General features: G+C 42.3%; 1 protein-coding gene across 1 annotated transcript; it reads right to left on the reverse strand.

Moving 5' to 3' along the window:
- Positions 1 to 1,688: 1,688 nt before the first annotated feature.
- LOC142198488 (uncharacterized) lies at positions 1,689 to 24,883 on the reverse strand. Its single transcript, XM_075269522.1, has 9 exons — positions 24,632 to 24,883; positions 21,504 to 21,777; positions 20,717 to 20,854; positions 18,953 to 19,207; positions 16,382 to 16,473; positions 12,678 to 12,859; positions 12,289 to 12,458; positions 9,659 to 9,752; positions 1,689 to 1,758 (listed from the first exon to the last, which is right to left on the reverse strand). The coding sequence occupies exons 1-9, from the start codon at positions 24,881 to 24,883 to the stop codon at positions 1,689 to 1,691; spliced, it is 1,527 nt and encodes a 508-aa protein (XP_075125623.1).
- Positions 24,884 to 25,491: the final 608 nt, after the last annotated feature.

Here is a 25,491-nt window from a genome sequence, read left to right on the forward strand (position 1 = left end):
CAATGAGTATATCTGAGTGATTATAATCTCTTTGTAGTACGAGGAAAAAAAATAAAACAATTCAATGTGCAGTAAGCGATTTCTCGATCTATGGGCACCAAGGCCCACTTTATGTTCTTCAATTACACACTTTCTACTACTGAATTCTGCACAACTCCCGTATTTGAATGCCGAGTGAACTGCATTATATCGGTCATGAACTGGATTTCAATGATGAGCTTTATACACTAGATAGCATGTACTGGAATAAAAGAGGCCAATTCAATTTTTCAAATTGTTTTTTTTTTTCTGAGAAATCTGGATAATTAAACATATGGGTCAATCCAGGTCATGTTCGTAGCCTTGATCACAAGAGAGAGGCTTCATAACACCTATAGGGTGTTGCATTAGAAATGTAAAGGTTCAGAAGTAATTGATTCCAGCTGCAGAGTGGAAAAAAATAAAGATAAATCACAGCTCATGGTATTTTCTAATCCTCTGATGAAATGATAACTTGTATGAAACCCAAACAGACTGCAATGGCATCTGATAAGTCAGAATACACAAAGAATTATAGTCATTGCTTGACCTTGAGGTGGATAAAACAAATAAAAAGACGAGTGACAGAAAATCATCATCCGATGGAGTCTCTATTGAATGGCAAAGCGAGTAGGATGTAGAAAGTATTACGTAATATGGGGGAATAAACTATGGAAGCAAGTAGAAGAAATGAAATAAGTGAAAAATAGAATATTCCCATGGGGGTGTTTAAAAAATCTCTGACCTGCCTGGTGAGTTCCTTGGTCTGCATGATGCTGTTTGTTCACTGGTGTTCTCTAACAAACCACTGAGGCCTTCACAGACAGGTGTATTTATCCTAAGACTAAATTACACACAGCTAGACTCAACTAATTTCAGTGACTTCTGAAGGCAATTGATCACACTGGATTTTATTTTGGGGTATCAGAGTACAGAGAGCTGTATACTTTTGCATCTCACATTTTTCAGATTTTTATTGGATTAAAATTTTGAAAACAACGCATCATTTTCGTTCCATTTCACAATTATCTGCTTTGTGTTGGTGTATCACTTAAAATTTCAATAGAGTACAATTTTGTTGTTTGTAAGGTGACAAATGTGAAAAACTTGGAAGCTACTGTACTTTTTCCCCCTTTACATGCACTGGGCTGCCTGTCACCATTACTTACTTACTTACTTACTTGTCATAAAAGCAGAAATACAACAGCTCAACACTGTATACTGCTGTACTGTTGAGAGCAGGAGGATGCAGGTAAGTGTTAATGATATATTTTTTTATTTATAATCATGGCCTGCTGCCTGCATTAATATTGTATCTGATCTCGAACAATCCCTTTAAGGTATTAATGAAGGGGCACAAACAGTGGCGTAACTAGGAATGGCAGGGCCCGGTGGCTAACTTTTGACATGGGGCCCCCCACGACACCGAAGATCTTGACCGAGTCCCTCCTACGCATTCCTGCGCGCTCTATTATGACTAGAGATGAGCGAGTACTGTTCGGATCAGCAGATTCGAACAGCACGCTCCATAGAAATGAATGGATGCACCTGGTACTTCCGCCTTGACGGCGGCGGCCGCTTAACCCCCTGCGTGCCGGCTACGTCCATTCATTTCTATGCGAGCGTGCTGTTTGGATCGGCTGATCCAAAAAGTACTCGCTCATCTCTAATTATGACCAATAGTGGACCCTGCACACAGTATTATGCCCCATAGTGGCCACTGCACACAGTATTATGTCCCTCAGTGGCCCCTACAGGACTAAATACTGGCATGTCACCCCGCTTACCGCTATACCAGGACAATTGTGGATAAAAAATCTGGTCATGTGCATTACAATTTAGTAACTCCATGTGCCTCATATTAATAACAATTAACCCCATCATGTCCCTCACATTAACCCTTGTGTACCTCACATAAGAGTTACTGATATGTGAGAGACATGGAGGTAATAATAAAGTATTTTCATTATTATTACCCCCATATGTCTCACATATTAGTAACTCTTATGGTGAGGCACACGGGTTAATGTGAGGGACATGATAGGGTTAACTGCTATTAATATGAGGCACATGGAGTTACTAAAACAAAAGTAATCACCCCAAATGCCTGATATTAATAAGCATAGTAACCCCAGTATGTACAGTCCTATGAAAAAGTTTGGGCACCCCTATTAATCTTAATCTTTTTTAGTTCTAAATATTTTGGTGTTTGCAACAGCCATTTCAGTTTGATATATCTAATAACTGATGGACACAGTAATATTTCAGGATTGAAATGAGGTTTATTGTACTAACAGAAAATGTGCAATATGCATTAAACCAAAATTTGACCGGTGCAAAAGTATGGGCACCTCAACAGAAAAGTGACATTAATATTTAGTAGATCCTCCTTTTGCCTCTAGTCGCTTCCTGTAGCTTTTAATCAGTTCCTGAATCCTGGATGAAGGGATTTTGGACCATTCCTCTTTACAAAACAATTCAAGTTCAGTTAAGTTTGATGGTCGCCGAGCATGGACAGCCCTCTTCAAATCATCCCACAGATGTTATGATATTCCGGTCTGGGGACTGGGATGGCCATTCCAGAACATTGTAATTGTTCCTGTGCATGAATGCCTGAGTCGATTTGGAGCAGTGTTTTGGATAATTGTCTTACTGAAATATCCATCCCCGGTGTAACTTCAACTTTGTCACTGATTCTTGAACATTATTCTCAAGAATCTGCTGATACTGAGTGGAATCCATGCAACCCTCAACTTTAACAAGATTCCCGATGCTGGCATTGGCCACACAGCCCCAAAGCATGATGGAGCCTCCACCAAATTTTACAGTGGGTAGCAAGTGTTTTTCTTGGAATGCTGGTTTTTTTTGGCCACCATGCATAACGCCTTTTTGTATGACCAAACAACTCAATCTTTGTTTCATCAGTCCACAGGACCTTCTTCTAAAATGAAGCTGGCTTGTCCAAATGTGCTTTTGCATACTTCAGGCAACTCTGTTTGTGGCGTGCTTGCAGAAACGGCTTCTTTCTCATCATTCTCCCATACAGCTTCTCCTTGTGCAAAGTGCGCTGTATTGTTGACCGATGCACAGTGACACCATCTGCAGCAAGATGATGCTGCAGCTCTTTGGAGGTGGTCTGTGGATTGTCCTTGACTCTTCTCACCATTCTTCTTCTCTGCCTTTCTGATATTTTTCTTGGCCTGCCACTTCTGGGCTTAACAAGAACTGTCCCTGTGGTCTTCCATTTCCTTACTATGTTCCTCACAGTGGAAACTGACAGGTTAAATCTCTGAGACAACTTTTTGTATCCTTCCCCTGAACAACTATGCTGAACAATTTTTGTTTTCAGATCATTTGAGAGCGGGCTGTCCATGCTCGGCGACCATCAAACTTAACTGAACTTGAACTGTTTTGTAAACAGGAATGGTCCAAAATACCTTCATCCAGGATCCAGGAACTAATTAAAAGCTACAGGAAGCGACTAGAGGCAAAAGGAGGATCTACTAAATATTAATGTCACTTTTCTGTTGAGGTGCCCATACTTTTGCACCAGTCAAATTTTGGTTTAATGCATATTGCAAATTTTCTGTTAGTACAATAAACCTCATTTCAATCCTGAAATATTACTGTGTCCATCAGTTATTAGATATATCAAACTGAAATGGCTGTTGCAAACACCAAAATATTTAGAGCTAAAAATGATTAAGATTAATAGGGGTGCCCAAACTTTTTCATAGGACTGTACCTGTGTACCTGAGATTAATAAGTATAGTAACCCCAGTATGTCCTGTGTACCTGATATTAATAAGTATAGTAACCCCAGTATGTACCTGTGTACCTGATATTAATAAGTATAGTAACCCCAGTATGTACCTGTGTACCTGATATTAATAAGTATAGTAACCCCAGTATGTACCTGTGTACCTGATATTAATAAGTATAGTAACCCCAGTATGTACCTGTGTACCTGATATTAATAAGTATAGTAACCCCAGTATGTACCTGTGGACCTGTTTTCTTTCTTTAGTTTCATTTTCCTGGAGCAGCTTCTTCTTCTTCTTCTTCTCTTGTGTGCAGCTCGGCAGGGATAAGCCCCGCCTCCTGGGCTCTCCTCAGCCCTCTCATTGGTGGGCAGAGGACAGGCAGAGAAAGGGAGGGGAGAGGGGGAGGGGGAGCGTCCTGAAGCGCTGAGAGGAGCCAGACTTGCAGCTCCTGTGTGTCAGCCGTTGCTGCAGCTTCGGGGATCATTATACTCGGGGGTCCGAAAAGACCTCCGAGAATAATGATAGCAGCGGTAGCAGCTGTCACCGGGCCCCTAATGTCCCGGGCCCTGTGGCAGCTGCCACTGCTGCTATGGTGGTAGTTACGCCACTGGGCACAAATAGGCATTGTTAATTTAAGATACAGTACATATAGGGGTATCATTCATTTACAGGGTATTTTTATATCGTGTATTTTATAATTGGTGGCAGCAACAGGATGAGGACTTTGTATAGACAAGGAAAATGTAGGTCAGGTTTGCTGCAAACTTTAGAGACACGTTGCAGCTGGAAGAAGTGGTCATGGCAGTTCAGATGAATAAGACAAGAAATGTGAAAGATTACAAACATCACCTGTAAATCATAACTTTTTTACCTGTATTGTATTTCTTTAAACTGCATGCATATCCCTGTGTGCAACCAGTATATACCACTATACGATCATCTTATAATGATAATCTTGATATACATAAATAGGGGGCCCAATTGGATATGTTTGCGACCCGCTACCCCTCTGGGATTAGTGTATGAGTAAGGCGTATCAGTGGTTAGATACACTTTGTCTCTGGTAAGGCAGTTTTCACTATACAATAGTAATTGCAGCTCTTCAATGAGGTGGACTGTGTGAAATTGACAGGCACTATGTTTAAAGCGCATATACATACAATGTATACAATCAGCCCTGGGTGCCTTATTTAAAGGGGTTGTCCAGGATGTACAGTTTTCCCATAAGGAGGCCAGGGAATCATACTTACCTGTCCTTGGAACAGAACAGGACACATACACACAGTCCTTAGGCAGCTGATTGTCCCCAGCGATCACATATGGCAAGAACTTCCAGTGGAGAAATAGGGCCAGGACATGGTGGGTTCCCCCCACCTTCCCTGGTCTCCTTGCGATAGAGTGTATATCCTGGACAACCCCTTTAAATGTGTGAGCTACCATCCTTTGCATAAATCCCTTAGATGCATGAAGTTAACCCCCGGTATTAGAATTTCAGTGAATTTCTGTAGATCCAATTTTACATGGTAAACTGGAAGTGCTAGATTTTTCTGGCCTGCACAAATAGCACCACATCACTCCATGGATTGAATGAGTGCGAAAAAAAAGCTAGCGGCACCCATTGAAGTTAATGGGAGGCTTGTTTTTTTCAGCGTGGAAAATTCAGTGCCAAATAAAGCGCCATTTTCCTCTGTGTGAATGGACCCTAATAAGTTTTTTTCACATGTTCAATGCCCTTAAATTCAAAACTATCCAGTTTGCCCCCATGTTGGTAAAAGAAGTGCTTTGAAGTACCAGGTGACTTAGCAGATGAATTATTAACACTGCTATGTATGTGTTCCGATATCCTAACTTTCAATAGTCGGATGGTACATCCTATGTATTGTAGATGGTACAGTTAATTTGATAAACTACATATTTAGATCTATAATCTATGTGGTCATCAATAGAGAAAAATTTGGTAGCCTGACTTAGAAAAACTTGTAGAACAAGCTGCAATCTGTGGCTTTCCTTTGTTGCATTGCCCTTTGACCGAAGGGTGGAGACTAGAGATGAGCAAACAGTAAAATGTTCGAGGTTCGATATTCGTTTCAAGTAGCCCCTCAATATTCGACTACTCGAATCGAATATTGAACCCTATTATAGTCTATGGGGGGAAAATGCTCGTTTCAGGGGTAGGCAACATTCGATCAAATTATACTTACCAAGTCCACGAGCGAGGGTCGGGCTGGATCCTCCGAGAAGTCTTTTCCTTGCAGCGTCTCCACGGCCTCATACAGCTCTGAATTCACTCTGCCAGGCATCGGGCCTGGGCAGAGCTGACTGCGCATGCCCGCACTACAAGTAGACATGCGCAGTCGGCTCTGCCCAGGCCCGATTCCTGGCAGAGTGAATTCAGAGCCGGAAGACGCCGCGGGGAAGCTGCACGGAGAAGACTTCTAAAGGTAGGAGAAGCACCAGCGTTGATTGGCCGACTGTATAGCATTCGGCCAATCAATGCTGGTTCTGCATCAAACTTTTACATTCGAATAGCGAGTGGTACTCGATCGAGTACGAGTATTTCGAATACCGTAGTACTACTCGCTCATCTCTAGTGGAGACCTGTGCATTCGTGGACATACCATCATGGACATAAGTAGGGGATGTGTTTCCTCCTTTCGTATTATAAATTATGTACACCTTGATCTATTATTTTACATGTGTTGTGGGTGAATGTAAGATTGAATGGGAGTTTTTGGTGCAAGTACATTTTTTAGCGCATTAAAAAAAAAAGTCAAAGTTACATGAATGTGGACTTGGCTTTTGAAGACATGCAATCTTCAGGTTGTCTACTTTTCAAGAAACATAGGGTTTAGGGGTACAATCCTATATAATAGTTTCAAAGGCATTTATTAAATTATAGCAACAGAACAAAAAAAAAAACAAACAAGAAAAAGATATCAAATATAGCATTGTATGTGTACTGATGCTATACAGAAATAAGAGGAAAATAAAGACAACCAACTGGAGACTGGGCAGCATTACGAAAAGAAAGGAGGAGAGTGAGGCTCCATTCACACTGTTTTTTGGCGAGGATTTTGGTGCGCTTTTGAGGCTTTAGGATTTGTTTTACCCTCCAGCACAATGTATGGGACCTTGAAAATACCGTTAGTGTTTTTTCCTTCTGGTTTTTGACAACTCCATGCCCATATCTACAACATGGATTTTCGGCCTCCCATTGACTGCGGTCGTTTTTGCATGTGGATTCCGCCTTTTTTTCCTTCTAGCGGAAAAATTCTGCGAGTGGAAAAATAAAGCGAGCGGAACCCATAGAACTCTATAGGGAGACGTTTTTTTTCCACGTGGATTCTGACACGGATTCAGCATCAAAATCAGCGCCCTAAAACTCCATGTGAATGGACCCTAAGCGCCACAATGTATTAGAACAGGAAAAAAAAAAAGACGAAGAATGCACCTGAAGGGGGAAAGAAGGGAAAGAACTCAATCCAGTCACAATCAAAGTTGAAGACAGTAAGGGTGAATTCACACTGAGTAAACGCTAGCTTATTCTGAACGTAAAACACGTTCAGAATAAGCGGCGTCTAAAGCAGCTCCATTCATTTCTATGGGAGCGGGGACACGAGCGCTCCCCATAGAAATGAATGGGCTGCTTCTTTCACTCCGTGCAGTCCCATTGAAGTGAATGGGGAGTGCCGGCGTGTACGCTCCAGCATGAGCAGAGCTTGCCGTATACGCCGGCACTCCCCATTCACTTCAATGGGACTGCACGGAGTGAAAGAAGCAGCCCATTCATTTCTATGGGGAGCGCTCGTGTCCCCGCTCCCATAGAAATGAATGGAGCTGCTTTAGACGCCGCTTATTCTGAACGTGTTTTACGTTCAGAATAAGCTAGCGTTTACTCAGTGTGAATTCACCCTAAGGGAGACCTGAAATGCGGGACCTGTGGACCCCTGGTGCCCAGACCTTATCAAAAATGGGGCAAGTATCAGAAAAGGTGGTATTTATTTCCTCATGAAGCATATTCACGTCAACCAGTCTCAAAACTTTGGCCGCCAAGTGGAAAGATTTTCCCCGATTGGAGGCAAAGTGGATTCTGGCTGCTAACAAAACATATTGGCGCAACTTAAATTGGGTAAATCTCAAAATAGGGAGCATAGAATGGTAATAACTGTCCATACAGACCTTATGCAATCTTGCAGATGGCCAATCCGTGGCATCGGACATGAGGGCAGGACTATCACACATGTAGTATTTATTACTGCTTATCTGTATAGCGCCACCATATTGTGCAGTGCTTTTACAGAGTGTGAGCCTTATATGGAACAATTTATATTTCCTTATAAGTATGCCTTTGCAGTGAACCCATGCAAACTCCTTGCAGATGTTGTCTTTAGTTGGAACCTCGGACTCCAGCGCAGCAGTCACTTTAATGCTCCAAGGCAGTATAGCCTCTAAAGCAAAAGGGTGAGACCACGGGGAAGACGTTATATCCCTACATTTTATAGGACTATATATTTTAACATGTCCAGGTTCAAAGCAGATTTTTGTTCTTTCCAGTTCTGGTGATTTTATGAAGCTCTAAGGCTGCCTTCACACGGAGTAACGCCAGGCTTGTAAAATTCCTCATTCACAGCCGTACACGCGAGCGCTGCGGAAGGCTCCCAAACACTTCCTATTCTCTTCAATGGGAGCGCTCGTAACGCCGGCTTTACGAGCGCTCCCATTGAAGTGAATGGGAAGTGTTTGGGAGCCTTCTGCAGCACTTGCATGTACGGCTGTGAATGAGGTTTTTTTTTTGTTTTTTTTTTTACAAGCCCGGCGTTACTCCGTGTGAAGGCAGCCTAAGGGTTTAGAGATATGACTGAACTCTGCACATATTTTTAGTAGGTTTGGAGCATATAACTGTTTGGCTTCCACTTTCTGCAAATATAAGTTTTCATTTTTATAAAACACTAAATCAAAGTTGCATGAAGGTGCCTGTTTGTATACGGTAACAAGTGGCATTTTTACAATGCTGCAGAGGTCTACTTTGAGACAATATAGAAGGTATGGGGTTGGGAGGGTTAGAATGTATTTTATTTTGTTGTTTCAATTTAGGTTTTATACATCTCAAAACTGAAAATTTCCCTGGCTACTAGAGAAGCAAAATATCTGGAAAGCCTTGGTAGTAAAAAGGTTAAAATCAAGTCTCTAGAGAAGCAGAACAGTGCACTTTATATCTATGCATTTATTGCCATGAGGTTTTAGGTTTATGACATTCTGAATCCTGTAGATTAAAAAATTTTAAAAAATAAAATGGTGCCAAAATAGTGTACATTGATGCAATATATAACAGCAAGCAAAAATTATGATCTTGTCTAGAGCTTCTGGCAATCTTCATCAAGTGGCAAATCTGGAGGAGCAATGTCAAAGGTCATTTATGAACTCATGTGGTTAGTTTCAAGCAGCGAATGACCCAGACATGAAAACTTGAGCTTAAAGGGGTTGGCCACTTTCAGACCAATATTTGGTGAAAATTTTTTGGCGTAATAAAGTTGTACAATTTTCCAATATAAGTTTTGTATCAATTCCTTACAATTCCCTAGATCTCTGCTTGCTGTCATTCATTCTACTTCAAATTTTTTAAAAAAATTGTCTTAATTTACCTAAAATAGTAAGTTTTCAATTAAAAAAAAAAAAGTGAGATTTGTTTCAGAAGTGTACGATATTTACATTGTTGCTTTAAAAATTCAAGAGTGGATTAAAAAAAAAAAATCTTAAAATTGCAAATTGTATAAAATATAAGAAAATAAAATCTTAAATGCACTCAGGCTGCCCAGCTTGAATCTTCATAGAGTTGCTGTACATAGTTTGCATAAGCCCATTCATAAACAAAACACTTCATGGCATCCACATAGAGCTGCTGACCAGAATGCAGATAGAGCCAGATTAATCGGCTTAAGTGGGCTTCCACAGTTTCTTGATGTAGACTCTCTGAAAAAGAAAGCAAACAAGTACCTCATGTAAAGCATTAACCATGTACCATCTCATAGTACACACTCTTCTGTACCTGCAGTACATATGGCCAAAGCTAAAAGTACAGTGTAGGCGGATATATTTCTGCCTTGTGTTCAGGTGCTACAGATTTAGTGGTGGTAGGTTTGAGGGGGGGGGGGTGTGGAGGATGTACAGGGAAGATAGGGTTGTCCCAACTCAAGGATCCTATCTATACTGGTAGATTATGTAAATTGCAGACTTTTCCTAAATATATTGCTTTGGAAATTCTCCTTTGTTCTCCTGCAATGTGACCTTATTCCTCCCATTCTTTACACAGTGTTGCTATAACCATGGACCTGTGAGATAGGACAAGTGACGTCACTTACTCTGTGCTGGCAGGATAATCCAGTCACCTAATTGCAGATTTCTGATAAAGCCAAGTCTGTTATCTCTCTATGTAAACACACAGATAAAACGGAGTCCATTCTGTACAAGCATCATATATATAAGTTCTTTGCTTATAAACAATTAAAAACATAGCAGGGTCGTAGAAACCAGACATACGAAGCAGAGTCATACACAGACAAGTCCAAACAGAACAAGACAAAAGTCAAGTATCTAAAACAAGACACCTAGAGTCAAAAGGGAAGGAAAAAAAAGAAAAAAGAAAAAGTGTGTGTGTGTGTGTGTGTGTGTGTGTGTGTGTGTGTGTGTGTGTGTGTGTGTGTGTGTGTACGCAACCCCGAACTCCATCCACCGACCTGCCAACCGCAAAGATGTAACAGCCAAAACAGATCTCCATTCATTTGGGTACCCTGAAAGAAAAGCCACAAAGTCCAAAGGACAACCCATGGTAGGGACAGAGACGGAAGTCCAAAAGGTGAAGCAGGAAGAGAGCCAGAGAGTATGGGAGAGAAAGCTGAAAAATCTGGTTGACTACCTCACAGCATCTGCATATTATCTTATCCGCAGAAGGATTGTGTGTACTGTTCAGTGGGGGTTGGGGACGGAGGAGAAGTACAGGAAGTGAGAAGTAGAGGCTGCACACAGCCTGGCTGACACAGATGGGAAAACCCCATTAAGAGTATTAATTAGAAGTTCAAAGAGCAGCAAGTGGAAGCAAGACACGTATTGATAACTATCTATACCAGTGTTCATGACAAATCAGTCCCAAGAAGCATTGTGTTTATGGAGCAGCCAGATATTAACACCCTGTTTTTCAAGATTCACCTAATGGGACCAGATAGTTCACCCAAAAAATATATACGGTACATACCGTATTTTTCGGACTATAAGACGCACTGGACTATAAGACACACCCAGGTTTTAGAGGAGAAAAATAGGGAAAAAAAATTTAGGCAAAAAAAGGTAAAATATTTAATGTATGGGAGTTGTAGGTGACCCTGCAGCTGTACGGGGATGTATAGGGCGTTTTTTTTGTGGGGCCAGGTGTACTTTTTAGTTATACCATTTTGGGAAATGTTTATTGCTTAGATCACCTTTTATTTAATTCAGAGGCAAAACAGAGAAAAACCCGGCGGTTTAGCACTTTTGATTTTGACGTTCACTGTACATAAAAATATTAGTAGACCGGGCATTTTCAGACACAGGGATACCTAATGTATATGTTTCACAGTAATGTTATACTTTTATATGTATTCTAGGGAAAGGAGGTGAACTTTTATTTATTTTATTATATTTTTTTTAAGTGGTTTTTTTTTTTTTTTTTTTACCATTTTATTATCCCCCGCCTAGGGGGCTTGAACCTGCAATCATTTGATTGCAAGTCCCATAGACGGCAATACAAGTGTATTGCCGTCTATGGGAGATTCTATACATTACTATCGCGGAGTGTCATAGACCAGCCGCGATAGTAATATATATCTATGACAGGCCTGGGAGCCGTCATTAGGCTCCCAGCTGTCATCGGAACAGGTCGGCTCCTGCGGCCTCGCCGTGCAGGAGCTGGCCTGCATCACTAAAGGTATGGGGCTGGTGGGGACCGGCCCCGGGGCTAACTAACTGCCGGGACCTGCGGAGGAGGAGCGGATTTACAGCATGGCCGCGCTACTGCCACCGCTGGTTTTCTTCAGCGGCAGGAGCGTGGCAATCTGCAGGCCCCGGCAGCTAAGACACTCCCCGGCATCTGCTGTAATAGACCGGCAGATGCCGGGGACTGTCTTAGCTGCCGGGTCCTGCAGATTGTCACGCTCCTGCCGCTGCAGAAAACCAGCGGTGGCAGTAGCGCGGCCATGCTGTAAATCCGCTCCTCCCCCCACATTCCTCCCCCCAGACTATAAGACGCACCCTCATTTTCCTCCGAAATTTTTGGGGAAAAAAAGTGCGTCTTATAGTCCGAAAAATACGGTAAATCTTTTTATAGCACTCAGCATTGTTGTGCCTATTTGAGTACAATCCTTCAAGGAGAGCATTTGGTGGTTCCAGATTCTCCTTTGTCATTGACTTTACTAGCCTATGTGTGCTACATATATTTGACAGTTACTTTTCATGCTTTGACAGGCTGCCGAATTACCTTCATAGATCTTTGTGTCATATTCCAGTAGCAGGAGGAGGCTTTGTGGCAGAAAACTGCAAACCCAAGAGTTCTCTTCTTGACGGATCCAGTTGCTTATTAGTCGCTTTCTAAACAAGATGTCTTGGATTTGCTGTAGATAAAAGGGTTCTCCAGTGTCCATGAACAACCTGGTGAAAAAGAATGTTGAAAACCATGATATTGTCAAGTGATCAGATGTTGGCCTAGACAGTATTTCGTGTGACCTAGCAGTGTCATTGAGTCGATGAAAATCTGCAGAGTGACGTGCATAGAGTAAATAGGAAGCACCTAGAAGCTGGCTGTTAAAAAAAAAAACAAAAAAAAACAAAAAGGTCATATGTAAAGACTATTAGAATTCCATTCTCTACCTGTAACATGGCAGTACATCGATCATCTTCCAGTTCACATAGTTGCCTGCGATTTTCTCAAGGCTACTGACTCTGGTCATCTGAATTTTAGCTGCTATCCAAAACTGATTGTGATCGATCACGGAAACTTGTAGATCATGTTTCATCATACGATACACTCCTTTCAGTGTGTCATGGTAGACCTTAAAACAAGTTTAACATACATTTCCAGTTTAAAGGGCAACATTGAATAATTACGGTATGTTACAGTATTGAAGAAATCCCCATAGTCAGGCTGGGTTCACACTTAACTGTATGCAGAGTTTAATAGGATCCTATCTTTCAAACTTTTTTTTCCTAATACGTTGGAATAGCCTTAAAGGTTATTCTTCTCCTACCTTTCGTTGTCTTCTCCTCGCTGCCGTTCGTTTGAAATTCTGGTTTTTCTTGGTATGTAAAGGAGTTCTCTCGCAGCACTGGGGCCATCCCCAATGGTGCCAGAGAATTCTCCAGTGCTTCCTCCATCTTCTTCTGGAACGAGGTCTTCACCGCGTCTTCGTCCAGTGGTGTCTAACTTCTAGGCCTCAGGCAAAGCCGACTGTGCATGCGCGCGGCCACAAGAAAAACAGTATTGCACAGTATTGTAAGCGGCCATTTTCTTGTGGTCGGCAGGCATGCGCAGTCGGCTGCCTGAGGCCTAGAAGTTAGAAGACACCGCCGGAAGAAGTCCTATATCCAGAAGAAGATGGAGGCAGTGCTGGAGAGTTTTCAAATAGGGGATTCCCTAAGCCTGTCATAAAAAGAGCTTTTGATAGGGCAAGAAGAACAAAACGCAGGGAGCTATTGGTACCTCGTAGCAGAACGGAGGAAAAGGGTCCAGTCAGAATTATTGGTAATTTTGATACGCATCATGGCGAGGTTAGAAAATTACTATCTAGGCACTGGAGTATTTTGGAGGCAGATCCGGATTTAGCAAATGAGATTGGTGATAGACCGAATGTCACCTTTAGACGTGGAAAGAATCTGAAAGACAGATTAGTACATAGTTGCCTACCTAGAGCCCTGCAAGATGGCAATTGGCTTACACAGTGTAAGCCTTTGGGGACATACAAATGTGGCAGGTGCACTGCGTGCCCCATTGTTAGCAGTGACCCTAGGTTTTCTAGTCCATCCACAGGGGCTATCTTTGAATCTAGGAAATTCGCCAACTGCTCTACCATGGGGGTGGTGTACCTCCTTAGTTGTCCATGTCCACTTGTATATGTAGGGAAAACCAAAAGACAGCTGAGGAGACGTATACGAGACCACATTTGTGACATACAGAATGGTAGAGATACCCCCGTTGCACGTCACTTCTCTGCATGTCATGCAGGGGATACGCATGGGGTACAGGTGCAGGTAATAAAGAAAGATTCATATTGAAAAAGGAGGCAAAATGGATTTTTAAACTAGACACTATATCACCAAAGGGACTGAACGAACAACTGGACTTTTGTTGCACACCTGATGAACTAACACTGGTGTGGTTGGGGGGGGGGGGGGGTTTATATTCTTTATTCACTTTATCTGTAATCATAAGGGACATGCATCAATATGGAGAGTAGGACCTCCCTTCTTCTTGCTATCTGAGGTGCACTACAATAAGTGTCCCACCAGAAACACACCTCTGAGATACATGGTCCTACTCTAGTGTCAGATTACAGGACCTGTAAACTGCTAGTCTGACACTAGGTAATATCCAAATTTTTGTGTGGTGGATCTTTCTTTCATATATATATATATATATATATATATATATATATATATATATATATATATATATATCTATATATATCTATATATATCTATCTCACACACTTTACTTGCTTTATAGAATAAAACACCTTTTTCTTAGAATGGTGCCTACACGGACATTTAACTCTGCATATGGGTACTCTTAGATTGGCTTTCCAATGAGAACGCATGGTGTTGAATAAAACCTTTTAGACTATTACATAAACGTGTCCGGCATGATATGCTGTTGTCCCAATATAATATGGTTCTCCTACTCAATATTCTTACAGGTCTGCTATTTCACACCTTAGTTCTCCCCCTTTTCATCCTCTTGCTGCATGTTACTAATGACTGCAGCATTTAGTGTGTGTGACAATATCTGGTTATTGGTGATATTTACCTTCGCTCATGTATTTTTGATATATACACTCACCGGCCACTTTATTAGGTACACCTGTCCAACTGCTCGTTAACACTTAATTTCTAATCAGCCAATCACATGGCGGCAACTCAGTGCATTTAGGCATGGTCAAGACAATCTCCTGCAGTTCAAACCGAGCATCAGTATGGGGAAGAAAGGTGATTTGAGTGCCTTTGAACGTGGCATGGTTGTTGGTGCCAGAAGGGCTGGTCTGAGTATTTCAGAAACTGATGATCTACTGGGATTTTCACGCACAACCATCTCTAGGGTTTACAGAGAATGGTCCGAAAAAGAAAAAACATCCAGTGAGCGGCAGTTCACCCAGGTTCAAGTTCTAGGTTTTAGAGGAGAAAAATAGGGAAAAAAAATTTAGGCAAAAAAAGGTAAAATATTTAAGCCTCTCACCTCTACCAGGTTATAGTCCTCTCTACATCTGGCTGATGAGATCCAACCAGATCGAAACAGCTGTCCTCGATTGAGAGACTATACCTGGTATTAATCCAAGCGTCATTGCTAAACAAAGGCCTCTTGGAAGGTCAGGCATGAGGCTAAAGGGAGCAGCCATTATTGGGTTATTTCACTGGAATCCTGTCTTAAGACAGGCTTGCACATTCCAGTGAGCGCCCTCTATTGGTTTGCAACAATGAGGCAGCAACTGTCTTCCTAATTACATCATGGAAGGCAGATTTGCATATTCTTCCCATAATTTTTTGGGGGCAGATAGTGTCATTGGTCCCGCTGAACAGTGCTGGAGAGTTCTCTCGCAGCATTGGGGACACCCCCAGTGCTGTGTGAGCGCTGGGGCCTGCCCCCACTGCTACGAGAGAAATTTTTTTTAAAAAGAAGGATTTTAGGCGAACGGCAGTGTGGAGAATAGCCTTTAAGGCTATTCCAACATGTTGGTTAGAAAAAATAAAGCGTTTGAAAGATAGGATCCCTTTAATGCCAGCAATGAGCAGCACATGTTACTACACAGTTTGTCCAAAAATAAGCCCTAGCTTGATTTAATATGGTTTTTGGAGTAAGCTTGAAATATAAGCCATCCTTCAAAAATAAACCCAAGTTAGTCATCGCCTCCAGTGTTGGTTCTGTCACATGACATCATAAAGACGGAGAATAGGCATGTCATAGCTCCAGTCCTATGCAAGTACCTCACTACCTCTTGCCACAGCAGGGCAAAAGCCACACACCCGCTCCTGCGTTGAGTGCACCTCCTCTTGGCCACTACTATGCTGTGAGCTTGGCTACCTACATGACCAGACATCAGGCATCATCCCTGTTTTCTCTCACAGATACAGCAACTCCACTACAGCACCTCCCCTTAGGGGGGAAACATTATGTATGTCACCTGTATGCCAACAGTCATTACATAGAAATCCTCTGGTGTACTGGCATAATAGAAGTGTACTACTCATGCCTGCCATACCAAAAACTGAATGCAGTGCTCTATAGAGAATATAAAAACCCACCATATCACAAACCCCAGTCTCAGAAGTAGTAAAATAAAAGCATTCAAGGAATGCAGATGTACCTTCTTTTGTTTAAGTGTTCCCCATTTACGGCCTAGAATCCAAGCCAAGAGAGACCTGCACATAGAAAAGTAGTTGTCCACCGACTGAATACCTAAACAAAGTCAAAGTAGTTAGCATTTTGCACAAAAATAAAAAAATAAAAAAAAGAAGTGATGGTCTGGCCATCACTTGATAGGATGCATACTACCACTAAAGGCCTTAGAACTTCCATCATAAGTAAACAATTCACAGGATAGGCTGCAGAAGTGTGACTGTTCTAGTCATGCAACCGTAGCTTACAGAAATTCATGCATATGCTACAGAAACTCCATCCCAAACACAAGGGTTTTACTTGGATTTTGTAACCTACCACAGAGTAAGTCTCAATCTATGAGGATGGACCCAGTAGGTGAGGGTACAAACTGTTTGGATAGTGGTGTAGTTGCAGCAGGGTTATTGAAGTTTGTATATGTAGCGCCCCACAGAGTGTGTCACTACAAATGTCATCTTATGTGATCTATACTGTGTACTGTGAAGGTATAGTGAGATCCAGTCAACCTGTTAGCATACACAAAGTTCCACAGCCATTATCTCTTTAAGAAAAGGGGTGGAGCTACAGACTGGAAGAGGGTCTCTCTCTTTTTCAGTTCCAGATCAGAAAGTGCAGGAGGGTGCAAGAGAGGAGCAGGTGTGGAGGCGCAGTGTGTGCTGCAAGCCGCATGGTGTGATAGAACAGCACAGGAGGCCGGAGACCTGCAGAGGTGAGATGAGACCTCACAGGCACGGAGCTGCAGTTATAGGACCATCAATTCCTAACTAGTGTGAGAAACACTAAGAACATTGAGAGACTCACTGGACCCAGGCCTAGTGAATGCAAGATTCCTGGAGGCTCAGTAACATACAGAGTTGGGGTGAGTGTATCCAGCATCCCAAAGAACTCGCGTTACCTGCTGTCCAGAAGGGGGATCTACCCAGTTGTACTTAACCTTTGAGCTCCTGGAACCCAGGACCAGAGGAAATCTATTAGAGAGTTTGAGCAGCAGTGGAAGGCTGAATCATACTAGTGGTAAAAAGAAAGACTGGCATCTCACTATACTGGAGCAAGGTGAATCCTCCTGTAACATCTGTTATCTCCTGCTGACTACAGAAGTAAACTGTAAGTGTTTGGTTAACCCCTGTCTGGACTGTATTCTTCCATCAATCCTCTGTTACTCCTCCTGGAAATCATCCCTTCCTCACCTATATCATCTGGCCCTGGGACCTGCCCTGGTTGGGGAGGGTATAACATCTGGCACTGCGTCACCACCTATTCCCAGAGGCCCTATCTACAGTGCCCGGCTTCACCTCAAGCCAAAACCCCAACTGGCGTCACGACAAACTTTTATTTTTCTTTATTTTTCTTTAATCCATTTTTGCTTAAAACTCCCCTTTTTCAAGGCGCTGCCGCCCCCGGTGTCGGGCCTGCTCGCACCGTGAATCTACATAGGCCGAGCTGGGGCGACTCATATACCTTCCTAAAGAGGTGTAGCCAATCTGTTGAGCTAAAGTGTTCCTGCCTTATCCTACTAATATTATAAAGGTGAAAGTTTGGATGTTTGTTCCTCAATGACACCTACACGGGCGAACGGATTTGTCTGAAATTGCACACATGTAACACAGGGGAAGGGGGCACAGGGTAGGAGGGAGTGAGCACATGGGGGAGCGGGTAGGGAGAAAGGGAGGTGGCGAGCGCCAGGAGGGAGAGGTGGAAAAGGGATCCAACGGGCCACAGGGTGGGGCCCGGGGCTCCATGGGCCCACTGGTGTAGCAAGGGCCTGCTGCGGACACAAGGCAAAGGAACAAGCTCCAGGTGGGTCGTGCGGGGAAGGTCATATATATGATTTAATTTCCTAAATGTCTGCCTTTCCACATAATGTAATGTCCCCTTTAAGAGGGCCTCCTGCCTCAGTCAGAAAAAAAAACAAAAAAAAAAAAAACACCACCCCTCACCTAACCCTTTTCCTGTGAAATTGCCTGCAGCCTCAGGGTGCATGCGCACGATGTAACACGACACTGATTCTTGCAAAATAACTGGTGTAAGGATCAGCGCTGCAAAACAGAATCCCATTGACGTCAATGGGTTCCGTTTAGCGCACGCAACACATTGAAATCAATGGGTTAAAAAGTCTCCCATTGATTTCAATGTGTTACGCGGACTAAACGGAACTCATTGAAGTCAATGGGATTCTGTTTTGCAGCGGTGATCCTTACACCAGTTATTGTGCAAGAACCAGTGCAGTGTTACATCGTGTGCATGCACCCTCAAGCTGTAACGTCTACAGCTCAGCTCTCATCACACCTCCCGGCAGTGAACATCAGCCTTAGGATGAATATTCCGCTCTATGCACCACTATTGTACTCAACAATGTGTCCTAAGGACAGTTGAAAATCAATACCTGGTGCCCAGAGCAATGTAGGACTGTCCCTGTCAATCTGGTTCAGCTGAGGGGTCCCTCACTACCCCTACAGTTAACAGGGCCAACATCATTTTATAAATCAGTAGTGGAGGTGATAAGATAAAGGTCTACTAGAGTGCCATTTTGCATGTTTACCTAGATTCTCATCTCCATTGGCAAGTTTTCCATTCCAGAAGTCGTCAGTTATAGAATGTAGAGATGCAAGATACTTATCGCAGTCTGTAGACCCCCACTGAGATATTTTCTGCTTATCATAGCATTGCCACAACAAGTAAATCTCCTGCAGCTGTTTAGAAAAGGACCTTGAATGGCTATGGAGCCAATAGGAAAATAGCCACTGGAAACGGTTCTTCTTATATTGATAATAAAACTTCTCCAGATTCTCATGACCTGGAAGACAAATGTTAAGGTCAATAGAATGAAGTCAATATAAATATTATATCTTGCCCATAGGTTAATAGATGTAAATAGTAAGACATTTTGTTCAAGTAGGTGGCAACGTTTTTCTGGTCGTAAAACAGTTGCAAAAAATACAGGTCATACCGGCTCCCAGTTGCCCCACTATTCAGAAGCATGTTGGGAAAACAAGTTTTATGAAAAATGGCATGCAACTAAGTTAGCAGCTTTTTAAAATAGCAAAACGTTAACCCAGTACAATGTTCATTACTATACATGTTTATTTTGTGGTTAACATTTGCTTAGCCCTACAAGACATCACTCAGCTATTAGCCGCCATGTAGTGCCACATGTCGGGATGATCATTGGACTGTAATTTTGGGAACTATAGAAGGTCAGTAGCATCTGGGCTCTGCTACCTGTTAGGTTGAGTTCACATCTGCGTTGGAGTCTTTGCTTAGAGACTCAGCTTTAGTGGCCGCCAAAAATCACCAGACCTTTACACAATTTTGTTCTACAGAGTAGTCAGTTTATACCACAATGGTCCAGGTTTAAGGTCAGTTTCAGTCCATGAAATACCAACTATATGCTGCAGTATTAACTGGACTAAACATTATCTGGGGACTCAGGCTCACCGTCATCTGCAATGCTGCAAGTCACTGCAGCACTTCTGTCCTGTCCTGTCCTGATAGCTGTAGTGTCACAGTATGGCAGGGACTCATAACATCAGATTACTATAGGAGACTGTGGGAACCCGGATTCTCAATATCTGCCTGTTCAGACTGGTAAATACAGCAAACTCATCAATATAAATGACAGCGCCCAGTAGGGTAGCTTCTACACTTTACGACGTTGTCTATACTGTTCTGCATTGAACTCCATTTTTATGAAAAGCAGGATTTTATTCTTCTGCAATTCAGACACACACACACACACACACACACACACACACACACACAGAGCTGCAATGTAGAATAAGAAAGCCATCTTTGTATAAGAACAGTCCTACAAGATACTACCATAAGTATGATATTTTCCTGCTGACCGACTCCCGTCAATGTTAATAGAATAGCATGCCATGGCAGTCCATGCTATCAAGTGATAGATACTATAACCATGTCTGGCTGCATGTGCCTTTCCTCAGATCTAAGGTAGCTGTAACATTTGGAAGAGTGTATAAGAGTGTATACTCTATACAGCTTGAGGGGCACAAATTACATGGAGCACAGGGGAAGAACACTGCAAAGTAACTGAATGCTGACAGCCATCACACAGCTCCTTTATACATGTGGGCCTCTATTCACTCTAGAGAGACAGCAACCTGTCTAGGAACCAGACAAAACACTACAGGTATTTTTAATCTGGTTCCATTTGGCACAAATAATGTGAAGTATTCCAGAACAGATCTCCCAAAACCAAGATCCTTCCTGGCATCAGCTTTTATGATCCATGCCGGGCATATCCATCAAGCGGTTTATACATCTGCTGATCTGTATTACTCACATTCAGAGCTCATTCTTTTAAGTACATATAATTGCACATTTGAGTGTCCCTTATGGTGCACAAGTGCCAACTTGCGCAGTTCCTTCCATTGATACATGTACTTAGAGTTATGTACCACTTCTGTAGTCTCATCTGTAACTGTAACAAGAGAAGCAGATATTAGAAGTCTGTCTGATCATTACAATATGTTAAAAGAGGATATTCAAATATTTTACATTATGGTCCCAGAGCTTCACATTGCACCTCTGGCTCCGAATGGTCAAGGCCCCACTAATCTGTACATTATCCCCTATCCTATGGTTTGGTGATAACTTTCTTTGAAGGGAAAGCCACTTTAATGGCCAGTCTCTTGACCTACCCAAGCCAAAGATTTCTTGTAATCAATAAAAAGAAGGAAGATTGTAGATATAGGTAACAGCCAAGTAGGGGTACAGTCACACAAGTGACATTGAGGCAGCACACAATTTCACACTATAGTACTCTATGTACCCCAAGTAGGCAAAGTTATCTGGATAAGGATATGATATGAAGTCAGTAGCTTTTTTAGTCCAAGACTATTGATGTGGCAAAGCATGGGTGAATGCTTACAGGCGAGCAGTATTTCCCAACCTTTTCAGACTCCAGGTTCCCCATCTTACAAACAGAAGCATTAGCCTGAGTAGTCCCCCATATACATCAACATCTGTAGGACAAGCTGCCTAGTCTAAATTGTTTGGCCAGCAATACATTTGGCTAACTGTTAGTAAAATAGCATCTTTCTAAACGTGGCCGAGTTTCCAAGACTCACCTTTGTGCTTTTCGTCAAGCTGCTCTTTAGTAATCCCCCAGATTTCTTCAATTTCATGATCAGGTAGCTGGATAGGGGGAAGTGGAACTATTTCTTCTAGTGAGAGCCACTGCACCCAATATTTTTTGGGAGGAAAGCGAGAAAACAACAAGTCCTGAAATTGTCTGTTATAAGGCAGAGACCCATAAAAGGTTTTCCACATGTACAGGAGTTTAAAAGCTTCTTTAGGTGTAAAGTCAGCACAGCCATTCTTAAAATCAAAGCCAAATACAACCTAGTAGAGGGAAAAAAAAAAAAAAAAAAAAAAAAAAAAACAGAAACACATTACAGCCAGCATTCTGAATGTGTGTGCAAGTGTGGGATAGTCTGAAATCTCTCATAACATTTAGGGTACGTTCACACAGTTTTTGGTCAGGGTTTTGGCATTGTCAAAACCGGACCATAAAACACATGAGGAGTTTCCTGAGGTGTTTATTGCCATTTGAAGCATTTCCTGAAGGCATTTTTCAAGGAGTTTCCTGATCAGTTTCCTCTTGGGATGTGGTCATGAATTATATTTTAAAAAACCACCTGGTCTTTCCTGATCAGGTTTTTTGCCAAAACCGCTTCAGGTTCCTGACCAGAAAATATGAGCAGGAAAAACAGAAAATGCTCAGGCTTCAAAAAAGAATCAACATCTCGCTTCTTTTTTGCCACTAGCGGAAAAAAAACCCATTTTGTATACTTTGAATGGTGAGGCTTTTTTTGGTTCATGGTTAGGCCAAAACCCTGACCAAAAAAAACTGTGCGCACCTAGCCTTAGGCTAAATGCACACTGAGTTTTTTGGATCGTAACCTGAGGCGGAGGACGCCTCAGGTTCCGATCCATAAAACATGTTGTGGAACTGAAAGCCGCGAACCCTCCTCCGGATCAGGCTCAATGAATGGGCCTAGTCCGGAAGAGGGTGTGTCTTCAGGCCGAATCACGAGGCGACTCGGCCTGAAGAATGAACACCTCACTTCTTTTTTTCCGGGAGCTGGAAGAAAGGCTCTTGGAAAAAGATCCTGCGCCGCTCCCATTGATTTCAATGGGAGCCGTCTTTTTGGTCAGAGTTTTGAGGAGTTTACGGCCTCAAAATCCTGACCAAAAAACTCTGTGTAACCTAAGCTTTATACTGGTGTACAAGAGAAAGCTCAGAAGTGCAGTAATGGATCCCACAATAAGGAAACCCCGCACATTGTGTCTCCACTCATTCTGCAGCTTCACACACAGAAAACTTAAAATCTTGCAGAAAGTTTCACAAGTGAAAATCTAAAGCATGTTGATTTTTTTGCTGCAGATTAAGACCACAGAGTGAAATCTGTAGCAAAGCTACTAATTTAACAAAACCCGCACCATTTGGGGTTTTTGCCCCCTCCCCCAGTATTATGTGGCCACACCTATTCTGAAAACACCAAAAGGCTGAGGCCCCACGTTGCGGAAACAGCTTTTTTTTGTTGCAGTTCTTGTACTTCTAACTTCTGCTCATTCCATTTCTGGTTTTGGCTCAAAAACTGCCACAAAAAAACAAAACACAGTTTCTGCAATGTGGGTCCTCAGCCAAAAATGGACATTGTATTATTGCTGGTTGAGAACCCATAGTGCAGGAAAGTTTCTAAGCTGTGGGTTTGTTACTTTTCATGCTCTAAATAAGTACAGAACATCGCAGCACATTAGATGTCAGCTAAAAATAGTTGCAGATATTAATTTCATAATGTGCAAATGAGCAGTCTGGGGCACCTAGTGTGACTATTGCGCCACACAGTGCCTATACATCCTCCCTTTGAGTGACAGGGTCAGGGAGTTATGCTGAATTCTCTCCTGGCCCTGTGTTCTTGAGTTCACACCAGTATATTAGAGCAGTTTGGAGCGAGGGATCCCCTCTTAGTGCCCCAGACTGCTCTTTTGCAGATTGTGAAATAAACTAACATCTTGGCAATGGATGCCTGAATTTTCATGGAGAAAAGGCGGTTAGTCAGTTAAGCCTGACCAGTTACTGGTTTAGTCTTCACCCTGGTGAGCCTCCATTTAAGGCCCCTTGCAGACAACCATGTTTTATTTCAGTGTGCTACCCATGTTTTCCCAGAAAACAGTGATGCATTCAGTTCCTGTGGGTAGAAGCACACTACAGTTTATTCCACAGAGCCTTGCTTGGGGCAGAGTGTCTGTGCCACAAATGTTCAGCAGGTCCTGCTCAGTTTACAGCACAGACTCACCCATAGAAGCTTCAAAAACCACAGACCACAGTTGGATGTTTGTCAGGTTTCGTCCATATTTGCAGAACAGTTACCTAGCTACCTACAAGGTTTTTTCTGCTTCAGGCCGAGGCCCCACATTGCGGAAACGCAGCTTTTTTGTTGCAGATTTTGCTGCAGTTTTTCAGCCAAAGTCAAGAATGGCTACAAAAGAAATGGGAACTATATAGGAAGTTCTTATATTCTATCTCCTGCTCAATCCACTCCTGGATTTCACTTAAAAAAAATAAAAAATCTGCAACCAAAGAAGCTGCATTTCCACAATGGCAGCCTTAGCCTCAGGGTGATTCATATTTGCAGATCCACAAACACAGATGACACACAAGCAATACTGTCCATTTTCACAGACCTATGGCACGAATGCTGAGAACTCATGGTCTGCAAAAACTAAATATGTTACAGTGCAAAAAAAAAAAAAAAAAAAAATACAGTCACAGTCAGACAATTTGGGAAACCTTGATATGAAAGGGGCTTTTTATTCCTTCCCCTTTGACAACATTTAGACACAATACAAAGTGTTAATATATAATAGTCACTCAATAACATCCTTGTAATGAGAACATAGCATCAGCATCTACACAAGCCTGTGACAAGAGAGTTTGCCATTTCACACCCTAGGAACACCTGAATATAGTTCCAGACTGGTATATGAGCAGACATTTGCCACTGTATATACCAACAAGTTACACACTCCCCATTACCAATGTATTCTTAGTAAATATAGTCAGGATCTTGATTTGGAAAAAACAAAAAAACTTGCACATTGGCATCATTGCATTAGAAGAGTGCCACTCAATAACTACAAAGCCATGATGGGAGCGCCTTGTAAGACAGCTCCTTGACGCTATACCCACCCTGCAGTGCTTGGCCCACAGGCTGTCTGTGTTGCTGACCCTGTACAATGTGCTGCAGACCCCACTCACGCTGATCAAAGACAAAGGGTCAAGGAGATCTAATATCAGTAACAGGAGTTCATCACTTAAGTCCAGCAGCTGTCTGTAGTGGGCGCTGGTAACCCTGTTTTCTCCACCGACCGCCCCATAGTACTGTGGCTCATCCATCCTCTCTTTGTATTTAGTGAGGCTGGACAGCCAAGTGTTATACATGAGTGTACTGACCGCCCCCTCCATCCAAACTGACCAGCTGCCACCTGCACACTTATGTAGCTAAGGACTGCACCAAACCTGTCCAGGGGAGGGGTGCTGGTCAGTGTGGATCTGTCAACTGTAACCCCCACCAATGCAAGAAACATGGTGGGCTGTGACCACAATGCAGTCCTATAACATTGTCAAGATTACTAGGGAGCAAGAAATGGTTTCCAGAGAGCGACAAGGTCTATGATAAAGTCAGAATGATAAAGTCAGAATGCAAGAAATGGAGAGATTTGGTGTCTGAGTGGTGAAGGTACAGTGCACAAGACTGCAAAACTTGTATTTTGGTGTTCTAACACCTTTTTTGAAGAACTTTTTTGATGTTTGAACATCTTTTTTAATACTTTTGTTATTGGTGATAAACTTTTCTTAATTTTTTGGGGTGTTTGAACACCTTTTTTAATATTTTTTTTAAAAGTGTCTTTTAAAGGGAGACTATCATTAGAAAAACTGATTTTTAACTAATTTCACGTTGAAATAGCTTTTGAAAAGGCTACTGTACAGTACTCCTACCCACCATCCTTTGCTTCTCCCCACCGTTTCTGCAAAATTCAGTTTATTCT

This window comes from Leptodactylus fuscus, chromosome 3 (genome assembly GCF_031893055.1).
Source record: "Leptodactylus fuscus isolate aLepFus1 chromosome 3, aLepFus1.hap2, whole genome shotgun sequence".
NCBI lineage: Eukaryota > Metazoa > Chordata > Amphibia > Anura > Leptodactylidae > Leptodactylus > Leptodactylus fuscus.